The sequence below is a fragment of the Ischnura elegans genome, chromosome 11 (genome assembly GCF_921293095.1).
Source record: "Ischnura elegans chromosome 11, ioIscEleg1.1, whole genome shotgun sequence".
Taxonomy (NCBI): Eukaryota; Metazoa; Arthropoda; class Insecta; order Odonata; family Coenagrionidae; genus Ischnura; species Ischnura elegans.
The window spans coordinates 10,404,515-10,423,470 of NC_060256.1; the positions used below are offsets into that span (position 1 = coordinate 10,404,515).

The following is an 18,956-nucleotide window of genomic DNA, read 5'->3' on the forward strand; positions in this document are numbered from 1 at the left end:
GGCCTCATTGTGAATTGAAGAGGGAAGTCCATGAAGGGAGGGGATACAGTCAGAACACTTCGCAAATACTCAATGCAAAGTCACCTTAACCGGTAAATACTTAAATGAAATAGTCGTATCACGAAAAAGAGTTCCAATCATGGCTTCATTGTCATATAATAGGGTAGTTTCCTTCATCAAAGAAAACGAAAGGCATTGATTGCGATTCGTTACCCACCATTACTGTATTCATAATATACAAATTATTTGGTTTTACAAATCCCAGTTTAGACGAATGGCAATGGTCAATTTTATCCTCATTTGAAAAAGGCTAGATTGGCGCCCATGCGATGCCACTCCACGTGACGTCACAGGGACCTAGTTTCTATACGAGTAGATAGGAGTATTACATCGCCTGAGGTTACCAATGCATGCATGAGGCACAGAGCTCAGGGAAACGTGTCTTAATAATCACCTATTAAAACTGCCAATGGTCGGAAAGTTTCCTTTGTTTGATAAGGAACTAATAATCCTTATTTAAGCCAAGCGCTACCTGCTACCAGGGTACTCTGCTACCTGCTAGCATCCTGCGTCGTATCTGCGCTCAATGCCTCGCCCCAAGGTCACCTCACTTGCGGCAGCGGGAACCAGAACGACGGCACACGGAGTTTTCCCGGCATTCATACTTGTTTTCGCGCGCTCGAAATTTTTCACTTTTCATTTAATCGCGAAAAATAGATATCGTCATTTAAAAATCTAATAGCGTGAAATACGTACTCCAGGGGTAATAACCTTTCGATTTATACAATAAAAAAATGATAGGAAACCCCCCTATTCGTTTCATAGACCGAACAATTGGTGAAATAGCTAGTGACTGAAATCATAAGCGCCGATTCCCTTCACTATAATAACCAACGCCAAGCACCACATTACCCCATTGCTATGGTCGAACAATATGATGATGTTTGATGAAGACTTACTACAGAGAAAACGACCGGAATAACCACGGCGAAACATTTAGGGAGTCGGGTATGTACACACAAAGAGGAGAATGTTAGCAGGAGAAAATTAATTGACCATCATTGGGATTTGGAACGGTAACCCACAAATTCACACTTAAAATAAACTTCAAATATTACGTTAATGCCATTTAATTCTATTAATTAAAAGTTTTGCATCCCTTGTAATCTGTTAGCAATATATCCATCAGGAAATGATAACTTCTTGGCGGAAAATTTTATCTAGCTTAATAGCGTATTATTATATTGTTTCTCTAAAATTCACGGTTTTCGAGTTATCAATGACAAACGTAAAAGAATGACCTTGAGAGTGACGCCCCCTGACCACTGCCCAACCTCCAGAGGTCAGAGGTCTCAGCGTGCTGTTCATGAAGGCCGACCAAACCATTATACAATAATTGGTGACCAAACGATTATTTCCTCCTTTAAAACGTTCGCTGAGGGTACTACACGAGGTAGTAATGAATTCGAGCAAATAAAAAAGGAAAGAAAATTTATAGGGAGTGAAAGAGGCTATCTCGAGGATTCAAATGCTGACCGTTCGAAAGATACTGCTTACGTCAATCTCTCGCGTTCGATATCAGCACGAGGCCGAGTGCGAGAATTCCTGGAGAGAAGAAAATGCCACGAACATAGAGGGGGGAAGAACATCGAGAGCCATTCGACTGCGATCAAAATACCACGATCCGGAGATATTCACACGGGAGCGCTCAAGGCGGCTAAGCGGAAAGCTAAGGCTTGGACCAACGTGCAAACCACGGACTATGGCCGTTTTATAAAACGTTGTTTTTATAATTTTGGGTAATTCTGTCACAGTAATTTCGTAACGCTGCTATGTGGCCTCGATTAAGCCTTTTTGAGAAAATATAATTTTAAGGCCTTAAATGGTGCCTGAACCTACCTTTCCAGGAGTAAAATAAAATCACAATGTTATAAATTTGTGATAAAATAAAAACAATTTAGAGTTTTTGTGACGGAATTACCAATTTTTCATGTTCACTTCTGTCCGTATTTTAAAATCTGTATACATTGCGTATTAAAGCTGATATTTGTTTCAAAACGTTGCCAAAACTATACTACACAAGTCCCACAATGCAATAGAACACAACTTATGTTGTTTGTTGATAAATATTACTCTGTAAACTATAATGAAATAGTTCATAACAAATCTCTGGCAGCCATCTTGAATTCAACGATCACCAAATGAGTAACTAAGTTGTTTGAGCAAATCCAATACTGATTTCATGAAATTCAATCATTTAACTGCTGATGTATCAAGATAAAATATTTCCAGCCTAAATTTTAATTTTAGAGAAAAAGTTGACATTTTCGTGGAAATGCCCTTAATACGAGGCACGAAATGGCGCAGGATTGTATACTGCATACGTTAGCTGCATACGTTTCCCTTCATGGCTAGGCGAATGCACGAACGATATTAGAACAGGGGATTTTTTTTCATCTCACGTCCACGCATTCTCGAATGTGTTCTGGCAATTCACCGCTTTACACGACGCAATTTTGACTGCGCCTTCGTGCACACGTCAGATTGTGCAATTAAGTGTATGCAACCCAACCTTGAATATTGCTGTCAACTGCTTCTCCCACCACACTAAAACTACTCAACCGTCCACTCAATTTCTTCTTAGCAATAGTTCAACATCGCATACCTCACCTCAGATTTTCGTCACGTGCCGAAATACTTCATTCACTTGGAGTATTACACCCCACCCACCGCCGATTGACATCAGACATCAAATTTCTTTACCGCATCATGAATGGGTCCTTCAGATCCAGTGATCTCCTAAAATTCTTTTCACTCCACATTCCAGCTCGCAAAACCCGCAATACTGAAGCTCTACACCAGCCTAATTTCCGTCTGGCAATATCTCATAGATCCCTCTTTTATCGCTTACTTTCCATTTTCAATTCAATCTCAAATACTTATTCTTCCCTTGACCTCTTTGGCTCCCGCACTAATTTTAATAACCAACTGAAAAGACTATCTTTTTAACACCCACCTTTTGTATGCATTGTATACGTTGAAAATGGTTGTTATTTATGAGATTATTTTTATACATGTTTTTTAATTATATTTACATAATTTATTTTGTTTGTAAACCAAATGTGAAGGCCTTAGTGCTGTTTTTTGGCGTTATATAAATAAAACGTGCGTGCCTCGTGTACAACGGCCTTCAGAGGATGGTCCACGCGGCCACTACAAGTGTTGTCACCCACCGCGCATTGAATGGGTTTAAAGACTCTCGCGTCGCTGACGGGGTAAGCGATCCGAATTCTACGAAGTAAACTACCATGAGGTCTGTTAACAGAATTTCATATAAGTGACAGGGGACAAGTTCATAACGGTATCGACATGCTATTACTCACGAATTTAAATATTACGAGGTACATATACAGAATAAACGCCGCGCTGCGGACATTTCAGAAAACCAACTAAAATGTGCTCAAAGCAGTGACGTAAATCAAGATTCGACGGGACGGACTGGGTGCGATCTCCTCCATGCAGTCCTCTAGATTCATGAGATCACATCAGAGGAAACAATGTCATTAAGTTCACAACCGTAGTTTCCTCTTGCTCCGCAGAAGAGCGGTGCGTGGTCGAAAGAGAAACACAATGATAGAAAATGCGGAATATTTGGGACCATGTTTGCGACGCATTCCAACAACTCGAGGAACATCAATATCCTCCGACCAACATATAAGTTCACCGGGAATCGGGCAAAGAAACACACAATCTCTTTCCGAAAGGCGACATCTGTTACAGTGATCATCGGTCCTTTCCCGATAAAAGCACTTATTTCGAAAACATATTGATCACCGAAGAGCCAACTCAGGAATTTAGCATTTCAGCTTTAAAACAATTTTGTCTATCCCAGGAATTATAGTCCGACGCCAATTTAATAATAAAAGTTGCGAGTTTGCGAATAAGTTTTGAAGAAATTAGATCAACAATAAATGCATTTTGGTTGAGGAAATACATGACAGACTCTTAAAGGATATTAGATTAAAAATCATTTACAATAATTCCGGAAATTTTTGTCAATAATTTTACAATGAATGCGAGAAAATGGTTAAATAGCAATGTTTTTTTTCACGTACTTCTTTTTCCTTTTCAGCTACCGATTTTTTTACAAAATTCTACCAACTAAATCTACTAATTCCCATGCATAACGCGAACCCATACGTAACAAGCGGGTTGACCTTCCGCTGCTATCCGATCGTCTCCATAATATCAAGAGTAATGCACACTCATATGTTTGACGCAGCGCAACCGCAGAGCTCTGACGGCTGAAGTTCATTTTCTCGGAACCACTCAAATTCGCATTTTTTCAACACAGCAGATAAAAATCCAAAGAAATGACGTAAGGATTACTTAAAGATATATCTCTATTCGCTCAATGTCTGTCGGACCTGGATATAGAGAGAGGTTCTAATATGATGTTCACTGCGTCGCCCTAAATATATCCATGCATAATTATTCAAGTAATTTCAGACTCGAACGCAGCCTCTCCAGCGGTTCCATGCCCAGTTAGAAACTAACAATATTCCAGTGACCCTTTCACTGCTTGGCGCTGCCGAACTGCTTGCGAGTTCCTCGTGCTTTGATGACAGAGAGAGTTATCCCCGCTATTAAACAGTTTGAGGAACAATATTCTGAGCAGTGGCGTAACTATGGGGGAGATGAGGGGATAGATCCTCCCCGAAACATCAGAGAAATAAAAAAATTCAGTAAAAAGATTGCCTAGTTTTGAAATATAATGACTGCATCTGCTTAAATGTAATTTTTAGTGCCAAAATTATGTAAAATGTTTATTCAGGCATGTCATTTTTTTTTAATTTCCCCCCTCCGGACCACCTCATCCCCCCCAAAGCATAATCCTAGTTACGCCACTGCTTCTGAGCGTGTTGAGCTCACCTAGAGACGGGAGACACGTAGCGGGATCATCGGCGCGGAGGTTAAGGGAGGCCAGCATCATCCCAAGTTCCATCGTGCCAGTTCGTCTGGAGGACGAGTGGGGTGGGGTGGGTGGGTGGGCGGGCGGTCTCTGCCACGCACACAGCCTCCCCTCGGTCGCCGCTGGCAACACGAGATGCCCAAGTACATCGATACTCGATCGCACGCGCCAACCAAACAACTCAGTACAACGGATGATGATAATACCACATGCCCGAGGTCATAATTGTCAAGGCCGTTCTACACGGGATACGTACTTGCAGGATCTAATGTTTACATGATGGCGCCGCCAAAATTGCATCGTGTAAAGCGGTGAATTGCTAGAGTGCATGGATGTGAGATGGAAAAATAGCCCGTCCTACTTTTGCCTGTGCATTTGCACAATTCCAAGCCACAATGAGGAATTATTGCAGCTCTAATCTGCGCAATTCCGTGGCCCGTGTAAAACGGCCTTTACAATAGGGGATATTTCAATCGGCCAAAAATAGTGTTGTCACCCAGCGCGCATTTAAATGGGTTTATAAAAGTCGCTGACGGGTTGAGCGATCCGAATTTCACGTAGGAATAAGCTAGAATTATGGCAATTAACTTAAATGATTTTTTTAATGATGTGATCCATAAAAGCTATAACTTTTCAATGCCTTTCCTGGCGATTTAAAAAAGTTAACGCGAATAGAGAGAGAAAGTAAATATATGCCTCTGCACTCATAGTAGCGCTGCAAACACCTTATCAAAACGATTAAAATGCACCCGAAGTAGCAGCATCAATCAAGATTCTACACGGCGGTATGGGGCCACCTCCACGTAGTCTCTTTGCCCAAGGTAATCACAGATATTGTGCATCAACCCATTTCGGGAAGGATCTCGACCGATTGCACTCCTAAAAAAAATTTAGCACCCACGCAAAGTTAAAACTTTTATCTCAACTCATACAAATCGGATAAGATTGCGCCTTGAAAGACAAAATAGCTGGCGTCCAATGCGACATTTAAAGCCCCCCAAAAATGAACGATCTTCACATTCGCACGTTCTTCATGCACAGCAAAAACAATTCCAATGCGTTCACAGCCCAGAAGTGCGAAGAGTCATCCCGTGAGCGGTAAGCGCAACGTCATGAACTTGATAAAAAGGAAACATTCCCATATCAGTCACTTTAGCGCTAATTCGTGTGATATTAAAATGTATGTATCAACATTAAACATCTAAGAGGCCGAGACTTAACACCAGGATCAAAAAACAAAACAATAAGTGATCAGCGATGCTGAAAAAAGAAGATAGGTACCAATGAACAAAAAATATACTGTGCAAACAGAAAAAAATACGAGCATTCTCCAGGTATAGATATTGCCTTCAGGCTTAATCTATTGGATGTATCAAATTTAAATTGTTGATAAATTACAGGCGAATTTCCAAAAAAAGTTCAACCCCACGATCGGTATCAATACATTTTTTATCATCTTTCCTGGAAAAAAAATACAAAATGCATTGAAACCGGAGATAAAAGTTTTTGTCGTGAGAAATAAGAATCAATCAAAAACTACAGTAATTTTCATTTTATTGATTATCAAAGTGGCCCCATTTAGGGAACGTTATACATCGAATGATATAAATATTCGGAAAGAGAGACTAAAAATAGTTCAATTTTCACGTACGGGGCCAGTCGAATGTTGACCTTTACAACCCTTTCGCTATCTCACTCCCACCCGGACGGGAAGGCGATCTCTGTTCGGCGAAAACACACACGAGGCGATGGCATTCCCACGAGAAGGGGGACGGCGGCCGTGAGCAGCGATCCCGTGAGAAAGAGGAGGAAGGATGGCCAGTGCGCTACCGCCAAGCAGTTTGGCCCAAGCGGGGATTCCATCGTCTGCGCAATGGATGCAGGGGACACTGGGGCACGCTCATAGCGTAACTCATTCGGTGGCGGCGGCGGGGTTAAGCCCTCACCGGCCAAACCGATGGTCGCCTGGTTAGGTTGTCACGCATAGTTGTGTGTTATAATCGTTTCTACACGTCATTTCCTCCGATGCAAAAGGCCTCAAATGAGCTGCTTCCAGGGAGATGAAAATACGTACATAAATTTAACCCAATATATTTATGAAAAGTTGACACAACACCAAAACGGGAGCTGTAGGTGGCCTCAGAGGTCAGAAGAGCCAACAGCAAATTACAAAAAAAAATGCATTTTTTACAATATTCTCCCGACTAAGGTAGGTTTCAATGGAGTACATTAGAAGCATTCTGGAAACCTCATCTTCCTTCGCGTACCTCCCTCTTTAATTCACTGCAAGGCCTACTCCCATTTATTCTATACAAAATTCTCATCCTACCCACACTTTCCCAACATTCTACCTTCCAACACTGTTTTCAACATCCCCTCCCCGCTCAGTACTCGCTCCATCCATACCTTCTGTCTCCTCCGTATATCATCTAAAAGCTGCCTCTCCTCACCCACCATGTTTAGCACTTCGTCGTTCCTCCTCCTCTCCGTCCACTTCACCTTCTCCATTCTTCACCACACCCACATCTCGAATGCCTCCAGTCTTCTCTCGTCCTCCTTCCTAAGAATGCACGTTTCCGCACTATAAAGCTCTACACCACAGATCAGACTCTTCACTAACCTTTTATTTAAGTCAATAAATTCTCATCACTTTCATGATAAAAACGCCGTTCTTTGGCACGACTAAACATTGTTTTGAGAATTTCAGTATATCAATTTCAGAGGGCAGAATTTCAATATGTTCAACACTTTTGTTCCAATTCACAGGGAGCAACGTTTATTCAATATTAATTTTGGTCGGCTAGTTGTAACATTTGACTCAGTTTACAAAGTTATGGGCGTCATGGAATAATTTCCATGAACTGAATGAGTCTGAAGTCATGAAATGTCATTTCCAAAAAACTTTGAACCCATTTGCAAAGACTTGCAGCAAATGTTAAGAGAAGATAATGGACGACGATAATGGCTTAAGAGTAAAATGAACGACACCGATGACAAGGCCACTTTGAAAAAGTGCTCCAAGATTTTTTCTATAGTTCTACCAACGATTGAAATCACCAGGGCATTTAAACAAACGGCCAATGAGAAGCGCTGATTCAAGATGAGACCCCTCGCTTGACGCTAATGATTTTGCGCAGCTCCAAAGATATTTTTACTTTACATAATCCATGATTTTTCATATTTTTTATGAGAACCTGCGTTCTAACGAAACATACAATGATACAATGTTTTTAATTTAGGCTGTGCAACGAAAATGAGATTTGTACCTGTACCGTACTGAGAAAAATGACGCATGATATCATTATAGAGAAAATTCGAGGGAATGTGTAAGTTCAGCCGCAAGTAAATTAAAGCTTTTCTGGATAATACACTAATAATTATATTCCCCGTACAATAGAGCACATTTTGCGGAGCATTTCTCAAATTCATCAACCACCCGATTTTTTGATTCTTTGCTGTCATCGTCACCCGTATTGGAATTCTAAAATTGTCGTCATTTATCGTTTTTCATAATTTACGAATACGTAAACCTTGATAAGAAGACGAAACAAACTAATCGGCCATATCTTGAGGCATACAAGCCTGATAATGAAAAATATCGTGAGAAGTGGGTGATAATAACGGAGAGGAAAGTCTTCGAAAAAATGTACGAAGCAGGTAAGGAAGGATTTGATAGAGAAAAAATACGTAAAAGATTAGCTTGACGGGAGAATTGAGTTGAGAACTTCGTCAAACCAAGCTTAGGATTTTTGACCAGTTATGATAAACCCTCTCTAGATTATCAATCGCTCAAATGAAAAACAAATTTACTTTTTGCATAACCGCCGTTTAGTGTCGATTTCTATCTCAAACGATGACGTAAATTCACCCATCACGCGTAGAATATACGGCGTTGAGACGTCGCCTTGGAAACGCCTGTAATATCACGCAAAATCGCAAACTCAATTTCTAAAACTCTTACTTTCATTCGTTTTGCCATGCGGTGCAAATGAACTTAGTTGTAACACGCTTCACTCAAACTTTGCGAGTGACCGCGGGGAACGACTTGTGAATCGGCATAATTTCAAGAGCGTAAGCGTACCATTCGAAGATTATGTTTCCCCAGTCATCAAAAACGCCATGGGTAACGTCGGCATTTAAAATCCGAGATATTATTAGATGGTGATATACTGGTCAGCAGATCTTCACATAATTAAAGAACCGATATTGAAAGGAAGATTTGCTGACATGGGTCATGCAATCCAGTAAACGTGCACACATCAGCAATAGTACTGAGTAAGGGAAAGGGCATGCAATATGAATATGCGCTGGTTAATGGAAAAAATGCAACTGATTAATCGTAAAGAGTATTTGGCGGCGTTCACGGAAAAAAGTGAAAACTAGCGAAATAACGGCGAAAAATAGCGTGGAGTTTGGTCAAGGAGGTTGGGTTTGGTCGACTCGGAATAAACTGGAAAATTAACGTGGAATTTTTTAAACTAGAGTGTCACTGCCATTAGTTTCATTCATATTTCATCCGTATTTTGTTAACTCAATCTCACCAATAGTATACGAAGACATCCAGAAAAGAAAAATAATATGTTCCTAATGCGGAATGGGGAGGTTAACTTCGGAAAAGACACCGATGCAGTTAATGCTAAGACACTCAACTTCCAAATAGTGTGTGCGACAGTTTACGGTTAGTTCTTCAGAAGAATGATAGTGATTTTTACATAAACGCCCAAGAGCCATTACGCTAACTTTTCGTTAAGAACTTCATTTTGATTTTTCGCCGATTTTTTCCACGCAGTGGCCTTGACTCAGCCGTCGCCTACGCATGCCAGTGCCGTATGAGTAATTTCTTTCAAGAATAATGAGGAAAAGTTTTTGCTCGCGGCAATTTTTTTAATTGCAACCCAAGTCTGTGAAGCAAACTGTTGGACGGACAAGAAGAGCAGGTAGCCTCACTTATTTCTCGATCCTCTTGACCATGAACTCGCTCCATTAAAATCTGCCATTGCCCTTTATGATAACCCTTTCCTCCTCCTCGACCGGTCTTTTTTGGCGAAGCATTACTTGCTTTGAACTTTCGCGATAATCTTGAAATATTCAGGGCGTACACAGCAGAACGTTGTCCACATTTGCCTGTATCTCATATATGAAAATTTCGCCTCTTAATTATTAATCTATCAGGGGTAATTATTCAACATTTGAAATACACGCTTATGTTGAACTGAATATAGTCTACTAACCCTGAAAGTTACAAGACGATAGCGTTTTGAAAGATTAAAAATTTGATCCACGAAAGTTAAAAGATGATAAGTTTTCACCGATAAATCCGTCCAAAACAAAGAACAGCTCCCGAGACGGAAGAATGCGTTCCTTGATCCAACTTTCATCATATCGATGGCTAAGTTCTAACAATACGTACCTCAAAATTCGGCCGGTTCGACACAGGTACCTTAAACAAAGTGTAATAACACTAAAAAATAAAATTCAAGCAAAAAACAACTCTTTGTTGGCAAATGTATCCTACTCTTTCAGTTTTATGAATTTTTTGTTTTTAATTTTAGCGTACGATTAGAAAAAATCAAACATTTTTTTGCTCCCCTGAAAAGTTGCTATATTTTTAGATACGTGTTGTTAGAACTTAACCATCGATATGCATGAGCCATGAACTTCCTTAAATTGCAAGAATTCAATGAGAGAGGCACGATCTTTCGACAACAACTTGAAGAAATGTGGACGATTAACACAAAGAATTTTATCGAGTTCCGGCATGAATCGGGGCTTTCGGTGACGGGAAAGGCAAATTCCGCCGAGTTACGATACGTGATCACATGGATGGGGGAACTCCCTCTCCATCCAATTAAGACACGTGACTAATGTACCGGCGTGTGTAATTTCACGGGCTTACGCTTGCACTTATCGGAGCGTAAAATCTTAGTGACCCTCACGCTGAAGATGCAGACGCGGGCAGATAAGTAGGAAGACTCGAACGAGATCAGCGCATTGGGTGGTAATCGTCAACGATAAGAAACGCGGGTCGCGAAAACAGATAATCCACCTCAAGGGAAGCGACAGAGCCAACTCGATCGAATCTAAGAGCAAAGAATACGCTGGGTTACTCGATATGCAAAAGCATGATCACTAATGAAGACTACGAAAAAAAACCAGCAGTCGGAATAATTATATACATAAAGGAATGAGGGATTTTATAATAATGACCTTTGATACTGATAAGGGCTTTACTTGGACAATTTATTATAATGACCTTGAAGGGCATTTCTCCAGATTACACATAAAAACTTGATTCATGGATTACACCCGCCACTTTGAACATACTCAAATGCGTAACTCGAATTACTTCGCCTGTCGCCGTCGCATGGAATTATTAGAGGGATTAGGCCTAAATCATAATGGCTAATGACGAAGCATTACTTGCTTTGAACTTTCGCGATCATCTTGAAATATTCAGGGCATACATAACCGGCCATAAATACCCACGAATTCATGTAGTTAGAGTACAGTAGATTCCGTTTAATGGGTCCAGTGGTTACTTGGGGCAGCCGCTTAATTGGGCCAGATCTTGAAGAACAGAACCCAATAGAGGAATATCCCAGAGTATTCTCCGCTTAATTGGGACAGCATGACGCTTCATTGGGCCATGAGTCTGCGACATAGACTCTATACTCGCGACGAAATTAAAACTTTTTGTTTTCGGAATACTATTTTTAATATTTTCCTCCTTTGATTTAGAAATTTTTCACAGATGCTCCTATTGTTGCCCTATTTTGAAAGCTCTTGTTGTTATATTACCCTCAAGAGGATGGGACTTCCTTTAATAGGACTTAGTAAAAGACATTCATTCAGCGTCGCCCGAGGCTGTGAAAAATATTTTTAGCTAAATTGTTATAATTCTAAAAAATTATAATAAATTAACAAAACTTGCTGATTTATTAATCAAATTAATAGTTTTATAAACTTATGCTGCATTCAAACATTCTTTATTCTTCTTTCTATGATTTCAACGTTTGTTTATGGGTTCGCCTAATTGGGGCAAAGTGCATAAGTCCCGATACGTCCCAATTAACCGGAATCTACTGTATTTTCAAACGTAGGTGTTTCCCCAATTTACAATTGGCTTGGAATTGGCTTATGCATTCCAGCCAGTGCTACTTACTACAAATATATGCATTACACAGGAGGAGAGAGAGATAATAATATCGACAAAAAAACCATTCAATCTCACCCAATATCCTATAAATTATACAAATAAATCATGGCCATTCACGGCCAGGAAAGCAACAGCAATTGGTCAGGAGGACGGACGGAGTGATGTCATAAGGTCTCCCCATCCTATTCTACAAAAAGTTACAATGCAATATTTCTACAATATTTATTTTGCAGCAGGCAATTCGAAAACTGGCCAACAACCAGATAAAGGGGTGTTCTCATTTATCAAACTCCATTGCAATTGTAAGTACAAATATTTGGTGCATCAGGCCATAGACACACCAAAAGCAAAATAATAAGAACAGAAAGGCTAGCCACTCCTCAGAATTACGAAAGTTCCCATTTCTTTGAACTCTTTGATCACCAAGCACCAGCCCTTACATACCATGCAAGAGTCATTGCCAAAGAGAAAAAGTGTGGACCAGATTTGGAATCTAATAATTGCTTACTAATATTTTGCTTAGAACTTACAACACTACCAATTAGAATATGGTCTAATAACAAGGGTTTACTTCACACAAATACTCAATTATAATGTGTTAATGTAGTGTTTTCAGGAACGCAGAGGAAAAAACAGCTAAGCAGAGGGACAACAAGAACACCAAAATCTATGGAGAAGTTTTGACAAGAAGAAAGCCCGCGGCAAATAATAACAGACCAAGGAACTTCTAGCACAAACGACAGATTGAGTACCTATGCAAATAAAGATCAGTGAAAACGAAGCAACATGCAGCCGTGAGAGCCGCAACATTAGGTAAACTTCCAGATCACAGAAATACCACCTAATGGACTAACAAAATGGTGACTAGGAAGACGACGTAGAAACTCCTCCACAGCGGAGAACACACATATGCACAACATTGAATTTGTCGAGGCTAAGCTAATGTCTGATGAAAAAAGATATATTCCACATGGAATATTTGAGACCATAGAGATCACCAAAAATGAGGAAATTTTCGTTGAGGAAAACAACCATAAATTAGTCAACACCTGGAAACATGTTTTGAAGAAAAAGGCAAAACCCAACAACCACTCATGACTTATTTCACAGATGTAACTTAAAATGCAGCAAAAACTAATTCATTGGCCTGAAGAAGACAAAGGCAACTCTAGTAAATTGCCATTCAATAGAAGAACTACCACTTAGTGAAGCCCAGAAGACTGGTATCTTCAGAAAGAGGTACTCTTTAATTTACTTACATTCTAGAAGGCTACGATTGAAGACATAATATCAATTAAACTTCAGCAAACAACAGGTAATATGCTTTGGAAAGCCAAATCATACGAGAGATTAAAAAAACAACTGGAATGCTCACAATTTTAAGTCATCCTGACATGTGCCAATACATCAGACAGTCACCAGGACTAACTGATAATTTCGCATAAAACCCATCCTTATCATACAATTGAGAGGAAAAGAACTACAGAGGCAGAGTCCCAAAATAAAGAAACATATTATCATTTATTCCATGAAAAGACCTATCTTTAGAATAATAATGATTAATAAATTCTTTCACTCATTCATACATCTACATGGCAATCTATGCGGAGCAACTGGAAGTTAGGTGCAACCCACTACTGTGTCTTTTGCATGAAACTACTTAGGAGCGACCGTGACCCACCAATGTGCCACACTCTAGCCAGACTGAGGGGAGCTACGCAAAATGGCCAACCATCCGCAAAAATTTCCACCACTCATATTCAGAGAAAACCCATCGCATACAATTTTGTGTGAAACGCATATATTTCATGTGTTACACGACCTTACTCCCATCACACTGGATTGGGGTTTTAAAATTAAACTCAAGTAGAATGGAATAGGTTCCACCAGGGTGCTGCTTCCAGGCGACTCCATCTGAAAATGGCCTAGGTACAATGCTCAGCTTCCATGAATAGGGTGGTTTCTATTTTTTTTAATTGTCTAAATCGAAAGATTATTACTCCTATTGAACTTATTTCACCCTTTTAGATTTTTTAATGACAATGTCTTTTTTTCCCAATTAAATGAAAAGTGAAAATTTTCAAGCGCACGAGAACGAGACGGCTAAGTATGAATGCTGGGAAAACCCTGTGTGACGTCATTCTGGTTCCTACTGTCACCGTGTGAGGTGACCTTGGTGCAAGGCTTTGAGCCGATGCAGGCTGCTACATAGCAGGTATGTAGCACTTGGCTTAAATAAGGATTATTAATACCCTATCAAACGAAGGAAACTTACCGACCTTGGGAAATTTTACAAGGTGATTATTAAGACATGTTTCCCTGATCTCTGTGCCTCATGCATGCACTGGTAATCTCAGACGATGTTAAACTCCTATCTACTCGTATAGAAACTAGGTCCCTGTGACGTCATATGGAGTGGCATTGCATGGGCGCCAATCTGGCCTTTTTCAAATGCGGTTAAAATTGACCATTGCCATTTGTCTAACTGGGATTTCTAAAACAAAATAATTTGCACGTTATGAATACACTAATGGTGGGTAACGAATCACAATCAATGCCTTTCGTTTTCTATGATGAAGGAAACGACCCCATTCTTGGGGTACCTTGGTGGGAGGACCTCTAAGTGGTCCCCTAGTAGCAGTGGGCCTGAACAGTGGCTACCCATATTCCTCCATTTACCCTCTTGCCTGCCCAGAACCCAGAAAGGGAGATTCAACTACACAGCGAACTCATTATGTAAATATGTTCCCCACAGTACGTTTGAAATTATTGAAAGGCCAAAATATATTTCCTCCCAAATCACCACAACTAAACCTCACAAACATGTTCCTTGAATCAACGCCTCATATGGTTTGAAATCGGAAAGCATCAGAGATAATTAGGGACAGAGCAATAGATTGCATTCCATACCACTAACATAAGACAGAGTGACGGAAATAAATACTCAAGAGTTGCAGCTCAAATATCAAGCCAGAAGAGGATAAAGTTCTCAATATAATTTCAAAAATTTTCAGTTACCTTAAAAAGATTATGTATGAATTCATTTTTTCCGCAGATAAAAATTTGCTAAAATGCACGTGAATACATATTCATTTTAAGTTTAAGCAGGCTGGACTAGTCACGATGATAACTTTTACGGGAGTCACCCACAATGGACAAATTGTGTGAAAAATAAAGAGAGAAAAAATCATTTGCCTTGACTGGGATACCAACCCGCATCCCCCAATTTACAGTCGAGTGCTTTCGCCAAATCCAGGTCAAGACGAATGATTTTTTCCCTGTAGATTTTTTGCACTATTCATTTCAAATCAAATTAAGTAAAATCCAGACATATTGCAATGAAGTCAAATAGCAATGGAGCACCTCCTAGATGGCATGCTGGGAGTGGGAGAGTCAAATACATCCACGTACAGCCCTAAAAGCCACCTCACTACTGATGACACAATGCCAAAGTGTTATAGGATGAGAAAAATCCACCATTTCACTTATTCAGCAAATTTTAAGAGCACAAGAAGCATTGCAGGAGTACATGTGGGGAACCGTTCAATGTGGAGCACCATCCTCTTCTCAAAACTCCTAACAAGAAGTTACTTCTGGCCAAGAATTAAAGTGAGGAAACAATTCATCAGATGAGACATATGCACTATGATTCTTTATGGTAGTAAAGTATGGACATTGGTATGGTAGTGAATATGGTGGAAGGGATGCTTACAGCAGCATAGAAGTAACAAAGAGGGTGCATTCGAAATGTGGTGCTACCAAAGAATGATGCAGGTAAATTGGTCAAACAAGGGAGTAATGAGAAATAGAAAACCTTAGATGAATGGGAGAAAAGAGAACCCTTCAAGAAACCCAAAGAAGGTGACAGGCGGATTGAATTGGCCCCATCATACACGTAGTGGCTGGATGAAGACAATCGCCAAATGACTCACAGATGGGAAGAAACGAAAAAGGAGTTCCAGGGCAATTACTTGGAAGTGTGTTTAAGGATTTAAAAGAGAATAATTATGTAAATACTGAAAGGCTATCAAATAAGAGAGCAGAGGGGAGAGCTGCCCCCAGTCAATCTTCTGATTGTCAACATGCAATGAATTGAAAATGATCAGGAAATGTCCACTTGATGGTGCTGAAATGGATACTTCTGACATACAATTCTGAGGGTTTGGTAATTCTTTATAAGGGTAAAAACATACAAATATATAGTTGCTACCATGCACAGCAGCAGACACATCCCCCTAACAATCAAATATAGAAAAATCACCATTCATTATAAGAATTTTTTACATGGAAGGGAAACATAAGTAACAATGACAATCTTCCCCATTTAGCGATTTGCCTGTAAGACTGCAGTTAAGGGATGCCACAGATGCCAGCCATTTTCCATGAGTTGGCAATTTTATAGCTTGTTCAATCACTCCTTTAGGGAGAACCTCACTGAGGGGAGTTACAAGAGGATAAACAACAGCAAAGCACAAGAGGCCCTCACACAATGCAGAAGAGTAGCAGAGAAGTGGCAATCGCTAGGCACGAGTTCAATATGTCATTAACCTATTTCTGTAAGGGATAAGCCGGTTAGGTTTTTCTCATAAGTAGCCTCATAATAATCCTCAAAAAGTAAGCAACATTGAATAATGGAAATATAGAAGGTCCCTCTTTCAAAATCAAAGTTTATCACAATCAGAGTTAGCCATGTGAATGCAGTAAATGAGTGGGTGGAGCACTTGGTTGCTCATCGAGGGGGCCTGGGTTCAAATCTTGGGTGAAGCCTTTGACAACCAAAATCAAAATCCTTGAAGTGCAAGGTGGCGCAGGGAATGGAACCAGCCCCTATACCATGAATGTGTGATGTTCATATGATGTGGCTTAATCTAGGATGAGATCTACCCTTGCCTATACAAACAAGCCTCTGGCATGAAACACTAAGTATCACAATCAACAAAAAAAATCAGTGAGCAAGACGATTGATGCCCATAATTTTCTCTGACACTAGACCGCTCAACTCAAATGATCCCTGCATTTGTACATAGAGATGATTTACTGACCTATGGTTTAGCCTTATCCCAACCTTCCCCTAACCACAGACTCTCTTCCCACACCACACACACAGATCAAACTCCATTCCCGACCACCTCTCCTGACTCCTTACACCATTGAACTACATGATCACATTGAAAAATATATCAATATACCCTAAATTTGCAAACATAACGTGCACAACTGCATAACCAGCTGGTCAAAATAGGCTGTCATCCATCCAAAATTTCAAGTAAAATACACACTCGTATATTAAGCATAGGACACCTGCATTACCTTGAATACTGAAATTCATATCTCAGAACCATCAACATTCGCAAGCAAAATTTTAATTTCACTAATTACGTATTTGAATGCATAGAGAGTTTTTTATGAAGCTCCTATCAAGTAGTACCTATTTACAACAAACACTTCTTCATCTTATGCATAATGGGCATCAGATAATTCCAAAATTTTGGAAAATAACCAAATATAATGTGTGTTGAAATACTTGAAAATTTAGGGTTCAACAGAAATGACTTTAATAAATTTTCAGAATAATATGCCTTAAAGGTGAAGGGTTCCAGAATTATTTTGTGGCACACAACAGTATTATGCATTATTAAAACACTTGGTACCATCCCACAAGACCTACAGAGAATCCTGGAATTGTACAAAGTGTTTTAATAATGCTTAATACTTAATAAACCATACTCATTGAAGGATAACATTCTTAAACTAGGGAAAACCCAAACTATCAATTTTAAGGAGTAAAACAGAGACCTGGCCCTGTTATATGACAGATACTTAATGAGAGCAACATGTCAACAACATAAGGTATTGATGCTGACAATATTAGTTAACACACTATCAGGTGCAAAGATTTACAATGAATAAACACTGCCAACTTCATAAAATAAATTTCTAATTTTTTTTCTGCAGTGCAACTTTGTGGAACCTAAACAATTTTTGGCCATTTTTATGCATTATTGCAGTTTTATGCCCCCCCACACACCATCTATTCATTTACATCAGAATGCTAGTTTTTTGAAGAATGTAGTTTTGGGATTCCGCGCAATGGATAGAGTCGATAAAACATGCTCCTTCGATGAAATTCAGCAACAACATTACTCACCCATTTGCTGGAGAGTAAGCAGATCATTCTTCTTCTTCTTGCGCTTGGTTTCTTGACTGTTAGATGATGCAGGGGCTGGAGCCGTTTGCACTGGCAGGACAGCCTGCGCTTCTATCTCCTCACGCACAGCCTCCTGCACGGATGTGGCCTTCTCAGGCTGTGGTGTGGGAGCCACGGCAGCAGTTGGTGCGGAAGCATAGCTTCGACTCACTTTTTCTTCAACTTTCTGCTCCTTCTCTCCAGTCTTGGCCTTCGCATCAGAAGGCTCTGAATGTGCTTGATCAGAATGGGACTGGATCTTCTCAGGAACACTGGCGGGCTTTGATTTCTCCTTAGCCTTGTGCACCGTGAGACTTCCAGCCTCCTCCTTCTTGGAAGAAAAAAAAACAAGCACATTCTAAGGTTCTACAGTTTACTTGAAGAAACCAAACGAAAACTTTTCTCCCACATATTGGCAGATATCATTGCACATGATGCAGGCTTCATTACGATTTTTTTCTGGGAACATCCATCACTCATTGAACAGCTGGGACACTCAAAAATGCTACGGAATGGCATTAAAATGAACCCACTGATCATGAAAAATTGTTCATGCATGGTTTTTATATCTGAAACTTACTCATAACGAGCTGAACATGCATGGCTATAAGCAGGACAAAATAATATGCAAGAAATAGTCC

The 18,956-nt window shown here is 39.9% G+C and overlaps 1 protein-coding gene across 7 annotated transcripts in view; it reads right to left on the reverse strand.

Moving 5' to 3' along the window:
- The window catches only part of LOC124168345 (ribosome-binding protein 1), a 76,829-nt gene that overhangs the window by 54,764 nt on the left and 3,109 nt on the right, over positions 1 to 18,956 (reverse strand). For 6 of the 7 annotated variants that reach the window (XM_046546535.1, XM_046546536.1, XM_046546532.1 and 3 more), the window contains exon 4: positions 18,277 to 18,646. In XM_046546535.1, the coding sequence (XP_046402491.1) occupies positions 18,277 to 18,646 (370 nt within the window). The remainder of the gene's footprint in view (positions 1 to 18,276; positions 18,647 to 18,956) is intronic. The other variant, XM_046546533.1, reaches the window with a different exon arrangement.